This window comes from Mytilus trossulus, chromosome 12, assembly GCF_036588685.1.
Source record: "Mytilus trossulus isolate FHL-02 chromosome 12, PNRI_Mtr1.1.1.hap1, whole genome shotgun sequence".
NCBI classification, from domain to species: Eukaryota; Metazoa; Mollusca; class Bivalvia; order Mytilida; family Mytilidae; genus Mytilus; species Mytilus trossulus.
The window spans coordinates 3582847-3594548 of NC_086384.1; the positions used below are offsets into that span (position 1 = coordinate 3582847).

The window sequence follows — 11702 nt, forward strand, 5'->3', positions numbered from 1 at the left end:
ATTCATGAATTGGAGATCTCCAAATTTAATATTTTTGAATTTGTCACTTTTGAATATATATTTGATTTTGGGTTTCAATCTTTTTGTCTGCCAAAATTCCAAAAAGGCTCATTTTGAGACCTTGTAATTGATATATGAGCCAAAGACTTTACCCAAAAATAAAATCATCTTTACAATTTGTTTGACAAAGATGCAAATGTGTGTTAAATATAACACCTTGCTTATACATGTATATGTATTGATTTGACCAAAACCTGAATGGGCATTTTACAATGTAGGTTAAATATGTCAAAATATATGTCAATTTTGACATATTTATGATGTAAGAGCAATCACAAGTCTCCTTTCTGCCCTAAAGTGTCAGGATAATATTAGCCTGTCTTTAATATTCATGATATTAGGACAATATTAGGAAAAAAAGATTAAGTTGGCTGATAGATCCTGGTTTTTTTTTAAAAAATCATGTTTTTAAATCAGAAAGATTGTGATCAAGTTTTCCAGTATATTTATTAATTTTAACTATGAATCAATAGTGCAGTATTTTGATTTTATTGTATAGCAATATAATATTTCCCACAGAAAGTAACCAAAAATTAGCGTGCAATAAATTCCAATATTGCACTAGTGCAATAAATCTTCCAAATTCATGACGTCATCAACGTTTAAATCTTAGTTTAAACCATTTTTTACTTTCAAATATTATATTGCTATACAATAAAATGGTTGTTGCATTAATATTGGGGAATATTGTCCCTCGTAGAACATATATTTCACTCACAAGCTTGTGCAATATAACATTCTACTCGGGACAATATTTCCCAATATTCATGCAATAACCCTATAATACTATTCCACCAGTATCTGACATTTTATAAGAATGCAATAAAAGTGTATTAGGCTGAATGAACAATAATGGATTAGAAGAAAGAGGCAGATTTGCCCATTAATGTTCCACAAATGATATTATTATGATACTTATGTGATGGCAACAGGTTTCATTCATGCAATATAATTTGATGAAAAGTGAAGCGAAAAATTATTTTCACAATTTTCCGACTGATTGTTTTAACATTTTCAGGTGACTTTTACAATTGGTCATAAATCAATGTTATGAACATTGTATTAATTCTGTATTACAATGCTAAATTGATTTAAATTGAATTATCTACATCTGATCAAAAGACGTTTGTCTTAATAAGGAGTATTTAATACATGTAAATATACCAGCTGTTGTTTTATACATATTAAAAAGTATGTTACAGTATCAAATCCTGTGGATTTTGTTTGATAAAAGTAAAAATCTGTAGTTTTGTATAATATGTGTCGATGTAAATATACATAATATCTTTATACACTTGATTGACTCAGATTTATTTGGTTACTTAATTTTTAAGAGCCTACTTAACATGCTTAAATAGCAGATCATGTATTTCCTTAACCCTATTGTACTTTTTCATAGTAGTAATTTCCTTAGTGAAATATGCAAACAGTTTCATGACTGAAATTCTTGTTTGACATTCCATTCAATTTTGTGTCCATCTTACGCATTCTAATACTACAAACTGCCTTGAGTCTGAATTGACCAGTTTTTGTGCTCGACCAGTAAAATCGAGCACACATTTTAAGATCAATTGGTGCTAAAATAAAGTTTGATCAAGTTTAATAACATACATGTATGAAAATAAGGTATGGGAATGTGGTAGGGTTGCCAATCTAAATGGGACAACTATCCATAAAGACAACAGGACAAAGATATGAACAATTACTGGTCATCTTACAGCCTTCAACAATGAGCAAAGTCTATTCCATATGATAAGATATTTAAGGCACAGGGAGACAAAATGTGAAACAATTCAAATGATAAAGCCAACAGCTAACAACATGACATTGACAAACACTACACAGACTGATATATTTAGATTTTTTTTAGTAAACTGTACATGAATGACAGCCTTTTAAATGTTCTTCCTCTGAACATACATTTATTTAATGTGTGTATTGTTATTCTTTTACTTTTCTACATTGGCTAGAGGTATACAGTATAGGGGGAGGGTTGAGATCTCATAAACATGTTTAACCCCGCCGCAATTTTGCGCCTGTCCCAAGTCAGGAGCCTCTGGCCTTTGTTAGTCTTGTATGATTTCAAATTTTAGTTTCTTGTATATAATTCGGAGTTTAGTATGACATCCATTATCACTGTACTATTATGCATATTTTAGGGGCCAGCTGAAGGACACCTACGGGTGCGGGAATTCTCGCTACATTGAAGACCCATTGGTTGCCTTCGGCTGTTGTTTGCTCTATGGTCGGGTGGTTGTCGCTTTGACATATTCACCATTTCCTTTCTCAATTTTATGACATCTGATATTCTATTTATTTCCTAGCATTATTATCATGATAATGGTTTGTTGTCTCATATCTAATTACTTTTTATTTCCTTCACAGTATCTCTCCTTCAATCTAGTATATTCTTAGCATTAGTATCATGATTATGGTCTGTCATGTCTGTCGTTTAAATTATGTTCCTGCTTCTGTTTGTCATACAACTTGTTTTGGACCATACTTGTTTTATCTTGTGATACTTAGCCCTTAAGCTGATGTGTCTTGTAAATGGAACATGACTTCATACATGTGGCAGACCTTGAATAATGTAAGACAATTTGATTATTATATCACATTTGTCAAGTTTGTACTAGCCCAAAACCATAAACAAATTTGCTTGCCATCGCAAAACCTTCTCCTGGCAACTATTGGTTAACCTATAGGGCATGGTTAATCCCTTCATCTATTTAATTGTGACTTTGAAAAGAAATGTTTAGATACCCATCCTAAACCAACTTTTTTACTCATTTACCTTCTTAGAAACATTTTAAGCTTTCCCATAGGTTTTGTCTGTGGGGGATATGCAAATCTTTTATTGTAAAACAACTTATAAAATATTATCCCTACCTATCAATCTGATTCTGCATGACAAACCCTCTTAGTTACGAGTGTATATTTTTTTCAATAGGAGTCATACCTTCTCCCTGTATGTTCTTGCTTGTTAAAAGAAACTATTCTGATTCCCACCACTGAACCTAATACATTATAAACTTGGTTCATGCATCAACAATCATATAAAAAAAATTGTTCTATCCGCGAAAATAAACACCCTGTGAAATTTACCTGCTATATGGTATCTGTATTTGTAGTTGCCATTTTTAATATCAGAATTAAAATAACTTAAAAAAGCGGGGGGTGGGGGGGGGAGTAGTTTAATATAGTCCCGCCTACTTTAGTCTGTACTTTGTTACTGTAAATGTAAAATTAGAAAATGTGGTATGGTTGCTAATTTGCCAACTGTTGTCCAGCGGAGAGACCAAATGACATAGACAATGATAGATAATAGCAACTAAATATTATTTTTTTCCTGTAGACCTTAGGAATAGGGCAGATAGATAATAGCAACTAAATATTATTTTATTTCCTGTAGACCTTAGGAATAGGGGCTGGCAGATAGATAATAGCAACTAAATATTATTTTATTTCCTGTAGACCTTAGGAATAGGGGCTGGCAGATAGATAATAGCAACTAAATATTATTTTATTTCCTGTAGACCTTAGGAATAGGGCAGATAGATAATAGCAACTAAATATTATTTTTTTCCTGTAGACCTTAGGAATAGGGCAGATAGATAATAGCAACTAAATATTTTTTTTTTCCTGTAGACCTAATGAATAGGGCAGATAGATAATAGCAACTAAATATTATTTTTTTCCTGTAGACGTTTGGAATGGGACAGGAATGGAGAGGAGGAGACATTGCCAGATTTTCTGGAGGAGGACACAAAGTTAATATACTGAAAGAGAACCTATCACAGTATGAAGGAAGAACAGACCTTATCATAATGTTCACAGACAGGTATAGTCAATACTAGGGTGCATCCAGCATTGAGGATGTGAGGTATCACTTTGTCCAACTTTCTGTCAAATTCTACACCACTTGGGCTTTACTTGAATGACATTCTAATCAATATTCAGATATAAGATTATTAATAAAATTGTCAACCATACATTATTGGGTGCTGTTTTGTATTAGATATGTAGCATGTAAAGTTTTTATACTTACAGAAATACATTTAATAAGAAATTGGTATACAAATGCATAGAACGTATCTTAAAAACTAGCCAAAAATTTGCTTTCATGCGATTTCTGGAAAATACGTCCATATATTGAAAGTAATAGAGTATGACTTTTGACATAAAAAAATTATAATATAGATAATTCACATATTAAATTATAAAAGACTATATATATGTTTGTTTGGTTGTGGACTTTACTAATATATTACCATATTTAACACTTGAAATTTATACATTTTACAGCTATGATGTAGTATTCACTGCAGGGCCAGATGAAATATTGGAAAAGTTTAAGAAGTTTGATTCCAATGTGATATTTTCTGCTGAAGGATTCTGCTGGCCAGATGCAAACTTAAAAGTATGATTTTAACATTATGGTCTATATTAAATTTAATGTACTTTATTTATGTGTTAGGTTTTGAAAGTAAACTATACAATTATAGTTTATAGCTACTTATAACATAGATAAAAAGTTTGTATATTTTTTTTTTTATTTATTTTTTTATGGTGATTAATTTTGTTGTTTAATTTCTGTGTCATTGAATTTTATATCAATTTGAATATTCGTGCGATAAATTAAAGGAAGTGCGGCATGAGTCAATAAGACAGCAACCCAAGGAGACAAAATACCCCAAAAATTCTTGAGGTCATCATATGATTTTCAAACAGACTACAATTAGAAACTTTTTAATGGTGTTAAAACAGAACACACAAAGAAAAAAACCATTTAAAAGCACTTTTTTTAGCTGCTTTGAGTATGTTTTGGATAGACAAAGATTGTTTGAATATATTTATAGATATGAAAACAGTGAGTTTTGTACTAGTTTTAAATTCTACAATTTAGTATTTGAACCCTTTAAGCATCTTCTGATCTGTAAATTGTTTGTTTTATTATTTTTTCAGGAACAATACCCAGAAGTAAAACCTCATGAATGTAGATTCTTAAATAGTGGTGGTATGTATAATGAAACTCTTTTATTTCATGAAAAGTTATCTTTTTGGCATATTTCCCATTTCCATTCTCAATTTTATCTCCAAAATGTTGCTTGACTGACTTGGAAATGGCAATATATGAAAAACAGTTACATGAATTATCTTTTCCCTTTAATTTCAATTTTCAGTTAGATTTAAACATTGCAAAAATGTATATTTTTTTTTATGAAAATATGTGATATACACGGGGTGTATTTACTTTTCTATGACCCTAAATGTGGTTTATTTTATAAAAAATATTGCATGAGTGCAACACTTCAAAATATTGCACACTAACTATAAGTTATGATCTACTTGAAATATTGCAGGTTTCATTGGATATGCTAAAGACATTGTCGAGATGGTAAATTATAAAACTATAAATGACATGGATGATGATCAGTTATATTATACCAAGATGTTCCTGGATAAAACAACCAGAGTGAGTATTATTTAGTCCCTTAATGGTGAAGGTAACAGGGACTTAAAGTTTGCAATCCTTCCGTCTGTCTGTTCATCTGACAAATTATTTTTCCACTCTGTTTTTCTTTGTGCTTAAAGATATTGATTTGTTATTTGGTATATTATTTAATCATGACAGTTTACAGATCAAGTTCAAATTTTGTTCCAGTCTTAACAATTTTTGTGCAGAGTTATGGTCCTTGAACTTAGAAAATTTACATAAATAATCAGTTTTCATCGTTATTTTTTGTTATGCTTGGAGATATTGATTAGATATATAGTATATAGTTTTATCATGAAAAGTTACAGGTCAAGTTTGAATTTTTCCAGATTATTTTGTGCCGCATTAGGAAAATTCACTCAAATAATCAATTTTTCCATTTTTTCTCATGAAATATGCACTAGTTTTAAGTATTAAGTAAGTAGTTCCTGTCAAGTGGAAGAATCTTATTGTGTAACTATAAATGACATAAGCTTTGACAAATGTTACTGTAATGGTATGATTAGGCATTGCATAAATTGGATTTGAACCAAAAGAGAATTAAATTAAAAGAATAAATAATACAAGATACAGGGTTTCTCTGGGTCAATTATTTTTTTTCGACCCCTCTTTTGTCAAAACAATATATTTTTCGCCACTTTATTATTTTTGGCCAAGTAACATAAATATATTTTTCGTTTAAAATTTACCTTTTTTTCTACACCCCCCTCCCTTATATAAGATGATTTTGCCCCATTGAAATGACATAATTGCAATAACAAATGCATGCAATCATTTCTGAATTTACAGTACTTTGTTATTGACAACAACCCAATGAACCATGATTTATGGAACAAAAATGTTGGGCTGATATATTTTTATACCCCTCTCAACCATTTTATTGTCAACAGAGTCAAGGGTGAATAGAAATCCTCATGTCTTTTAAACATTTGTGTAAACATACACTCCAAAACCATTTGTTGATTGGAGGAGTGTTATGCTCACATCTGAGGGCCTGTATTTGTACATGTGGTATTGTAAAAGTGACTGTCAGTTCATCGTCTCACTACAGTGGTCCTAATAACGTTTGCTGTTATTATTATTACTAGTACGTCTTAAGAGTCTTTAACCAGTACCACATCATCATGGTTGGCAGGGGTCCCAGATGACCTACCAAAACAGCCTTTTTAAAGACTACTTCATACCAAATTAATAAAGAAACCCAAAACAACATAATATTCACCAAGCCAACCATGCTAGGGCTTAATAGCCAGTCAAGGTCGTAAAACACACACCATGACCGCGGCTTATTTTGATTGTTAGTGAAATAATTTTTTTGAGGTTTTCCACTTATAAATGTAAAATGCCTTTTTTTATAATTAAAATTTACTCCCAGTTGCTGTGTTTGTATTTATCTGTGATCGCTATCATGGCTATATCACCTTTCTATTTATAGTTTGTTGTCCATATTAACCTTATATCACATTGTTTTTATCAGGATAAATGGAGAATGAAGTTGGACACAAAATCTGAAATATTCCAGAATCTGAATGGTGCTTTAGGTAAGTCTCTATGTTATAGAAATGAATAACGGTTCATTATATTGGATAGCTTGATATTTATTTCATTGACATTGTGAATTCAGTGTACTTTTTTGTCCACCATACTTGCCTATTATTTTCCGCCTCATAAACAGAAGAGCCGATTTTGGCTTCAAATAACAGGTTCATCTAACAAAAGGTTTTGGACTATTTTTAAACATTAAGTGTCTATTTTAATTGATTCAATTAGTTGTTGTAAAAGAATTTAACTGATTTAGTCATTAAAAACGCTCCAATTCAAGCTTAGATATAAAAAATCTATCAAATATGCCAGAAGACGTCACTTTTCAGATGGTTTTGTCAAAAATGAGAGTGGCCGCATCGGTGTTCATCCTCAACCTTTATGTTATGTATTATCATCAAATACCCCTTACATATAGATTTTATGAATGAACACAAATGCGGCCACTTTCATTCAAGAGGAAAACTGTCTAAAAAGTAATTAAAATGCTAAGATTGTGAAGATTTCAGTAATTTAGCATGACTTAATGATGCTAGTACCCAATATATGTGCACTGGATTGTATAAAACAGCCGATATTTATGTAGCAGAAGCATTTGACTTTCCAGTAAATAGCTAAAAGATTACATTTTCACAATTTTGTGAAACTGCTATATTTTGGGGCCAAACTGCTCCTTTCAGTCAAACTGTCGAAAATTTTGATTATTACATTGTTTGTTATGAAATACCTGGTTAGTATTTCCAAGTAAAATAAAAACTGTTAATTTGACATGTGAAATAAATCCAACAACTTCATTCCTCTGATGTCTTAAAAACACTTTCGTTTGTGGATTATGAGCTGAGAATGTGTAGAAAAAATTATAGTTACTTGCATTTTCTACTTCATTTCTATTCAAAAGTCTATGGCAAATGTAATAGAAAGAACAACTTAATTCAAATATCCAACTCATGACAAAACAATGGCATTATTTTGTACACCTGCTATTTTATATTTTGATACAAATAATTTTAAAATTGAGGGGTTTGCTTTGCTTCAAATGTAAGTACACATCTTGGATCCGCATCTCTTTGATAATTGACTGAATTTTAATGAAAATATTAACGAATCTATAACCATTAAAGTTTGTAACATGCTTAAGATTTAGTAGTAATTTCTATGATGGATTAAACAAAATTTGTATCTGCAACATGAATGGAGGCAGCTATGTTGTTTATTTAATGAAAGTAGTCTGATTAATACACTCTATCAAAAAATAACCTGACATATAAATCACTGCCAGAAATAATTGTTATCCATCATGTTAAAGGCCAAGGATACCTAATAATGTATACAGCAGGTTATTTTCGCGGGTGTAAATTTTCAAGATTTTCATTGAATAAGGTATACGAAATATTTTGGCGGTTATTATTTTGGTTGATTAAAAACTTTAATTTCCCTGCCTGTGCTATTTTAAATTGTCAGAATTTATTTTGGCGATTTTGTTCTATATGCAAATAAACAAGATAAAGCGAAATTTTGCATCCCGCGAAAATAACCTCTGATACGGTAATTGAAATCATATTAGAATACATATCCATGTAATAAATTCCACTATATTTTTTAGGTGATACCACTCTGAAGTCAAAAGGGGACCACAGTTATTTGTACAACATGAAAACAGGAACATCACCCCTTATCATACATGGGAATGGTCCAATTAAGGTATGCAGAGCACTTTTGCAAAAGACTATCAAATAAAATTTATAAGATTTAAGTTTTGGCCTATTAACATGATTAACATAATGAGAAAAGGGATTTCAGTTTCTTTTTAATGCTATTTATGCAATTATCTGGTGTCTAGAAATAACTAACTAACATATGCTATATGGAAAGAGGTTTCGAATAATTCTAATGCAGTGTTAAGGGGAGATAATTTTCTAATTTGAACATCAATAGGAATATTATTGTATTTTCAAAGTTTAATGAAGAACAAAATAAGTGAAAATGTTTTATTTTATATTTATTATATTAAACTAAGTAATTGAGAATTAAGAATGTTTTTCCAACTGAAGTTACCCTCATATATGGTAAGTAAAATATACTATACTAAAAGTGCATTACTGATTATGATAATCTAGAAAAATCAGAAATTCTGAAGTATGTTGTATTAATAATAAAAAAAACGATTCATAAAAGATTTAAGTTTTATGAATTGAAGAAGTTCATTTGACATAGGTCATGTAGATGTAATGCATTTTAAAGACAGTAAAGTATATATTTTTTTCAGATTTTTTTTCTAATGGTATTAGGTTGAATTAATATTTGTTGTTAAAACTTTTCAGCAGTATATACTCATACTTATTTTGTACTATTGCTTTATTTTATGACCCATTTGTCTGTTTGTGGAAGGAGTAATATTTCCATAACTTGGAAATATTTTTTTAATATTTTTCCTACTTTTTAGAAACTCAAAATAAAAAAAATAGAGGGTTATTTTTACTAGTATTTTACTTAATATTTTTTCTTAGAAAAAAATGGTGTACCTACTTTCACCTTTATGGATGATTTAAATCTTTTCTTTGATTTGTTTCCTTGTTTTGAGGAAACTTGGGGGTATTAATAATGCATACCTGAAACTAGGTATTTAAGAACGTAAGAATGTAAAACGTGACAAATGTGAACTGAAGGAAAAAAAAAAATGTAGAAATGATGGAAGTATTCTTTTCTAATTTTTTCACATTTCCTGACCTTTGTGAGAAAAATATTTCTCATCACTAGTGAAAAATCTGTTCTCTGCAAATGATTGGTTGAAATTCAATTGTGACGTTAAATTTTCTTGTTTTCTTCTGAATTTTCTTATTGTGACATCACGAAAAAAAGGTGACCGACCATGCCCAATGACATCACATCAAAAGTACACAAACTTCCTCAAATCTTTGAAAAGGAAGGATAAAAATCATTAGAGAAACAGATTTCACCACTGTAACTTGTGTATTACGATATTTCTCCACTCTGAACAGTTAAATTTTAAATATTTAAAAGGCTTGGCAAGCCTAGTGCTTTAAATATTAAAATTCAACTGTCTGGAGTGGAGAAATATTGTAATACACATGTTGCAGTTGTGGAATCTATATTTCTTACTTCAAACAGCAAAGAGAGAGTAAAAACAAAAGTGATAGTATAAGACATATGACATGTAAGAAGTGATACAGGACTGCCAGCAATCAGAGTCAGAATTGGTCAAATTTTCTAAAAAGCACATTATGCCAGAATTGAAAAACAAACATTTCTTAAAATTTATGAAATAAACTTCCATACTGTTTATTGTTATGAATAATTGAATAATTTCAGATTAAAATAAAAAAAAAAATATTATAAAGTGATCAGTTAATCTTCTCATGTATTTCCAGTTTATAGATTTGTACAAAGTTTTCATGCTGGTGGTATTTTTGCAATTTTACATTATTTTGTATAAATAAAACAAAATTGGATAACATTTATCATGTTTACACTAGACAGTATATATATAAGATAAAATAAAACCCCAATAGTTGTGTCGCTACGATCTATATTCATTATTTTGGTCATGTTTTAAAGTCTGTTTTTATGCCCCACCTACGATAGTAGAGTGGTATCATGTTTTCTGGTCTGTGCATCCGTTCGTCCGTCTGTTCGTTCGTTCATCCGTTCGTCCGTCCGTTTGTTCGTTTGTTCGTTCGTCCGTTCATTCGTCCGTCTGTCCCAATTCATGTTTAAGTTTTTGGTCAAGGTAGTTTTTGATGAAGTTGAAGTCCAATAGACTTCAAACTTAGTACACATGTTCCCTATGATATGATCTTTCTAATTTTAATGCCAAATTAGAGTTTTTACCCCAATTTCACGGTCCACTGAACATGGAAAATGATAGTGCAAGTGGGGCATTCGTGTACTGAGAACACATTCTTGTTTAGTCATCCATTGATGATTTACAGTGACACTAACAGTTCTATTTTGTTTCTGAACTTTCTATATTGAATTTTTTGTGAAAACTATCAATGTTGATTTTGTAGTCGGAGTTTAATAGAATAGCCAATTATCTAATTGATTTTGAAGACGGAGTTTGATAGAATAGCCAATTAGCTAATTGATTTTGTAGTTGGAGTTTAATAGAATAGCCAATTGTTTAATTGATTTTGTAGTCAGGGTTTAATAGAATAGCCAATTATCTTGTTGATTTTGTAATCGGGGTTTAATAGAATAGCCAATTATCTTGGTGATTTTGTAGTTGGAGTTTAATAGAATAGCCAATTATCTAGTTGATTTCGAAGACGGAGTTTAATAGAATAGCCACTTATCTTGTTGATTTTGTAGTCGGAGTTTAATAGAATAGCCAATTATCTTGTTGATTTTGTAGACAGAGTTTAATAGAATAGCCAATTATCTAGTTGATTTTGTAGACGGAGTTTAATAGAATAGCCAATTATCTAGTTGATTTTGTAGGGGGAGTTTAATAGAATAGCCAATTATCTAGTTGATGGATGGACTACCAGTGCTGGCTGTTTGTCATGCAAAAGAAAAACAATCAGTTTGGAAGGATTAAAGGTAAAATTATTTGAATAACATTAAACAGTTGATGTTTATTGCA

General features: G+C 30.4%; 1 protein-coding gene across 2 annotated transcripts in view; it reads left to right on the forward strand.

Annotated features, from left to right (window-relative positions):
• Positions 1-11702, forward strand: part of LOC134693434 (multifunctional procollagen lysine hydroxylase and glycosyltransferase LH3-like) — a 33505-nt gene that overhangs the window by 6989 nt on the left and 14814 nt on the right. For both annotated transcript variants that reach the window (XM_063554258.1, XM_063554259.1), the window contains 7 exons: positions 3765-3901; positions 4366-4480; positions 5026-5077; positions 5424-5536; positions 7035-7098; positions 8703-8800; positions 11558-11659. In XM_063554258.1, the coding sequence (XP_063410328.1) occupies positions 3765-3901; positions 4366-4480; positions 5026-5077; positions 5424-5536; positions 7035-7098; positions 8703-8800; positions 11558-11659 (681 nt within the window). The remainder of the gene's footprint in view (positions 1-3764; positions 3902-4365; positions 4481-5025; positions 5078-5423; positions 5537-7034; positions 7099-8702; positions 8801-11557; positions 11660-11702) is intronic.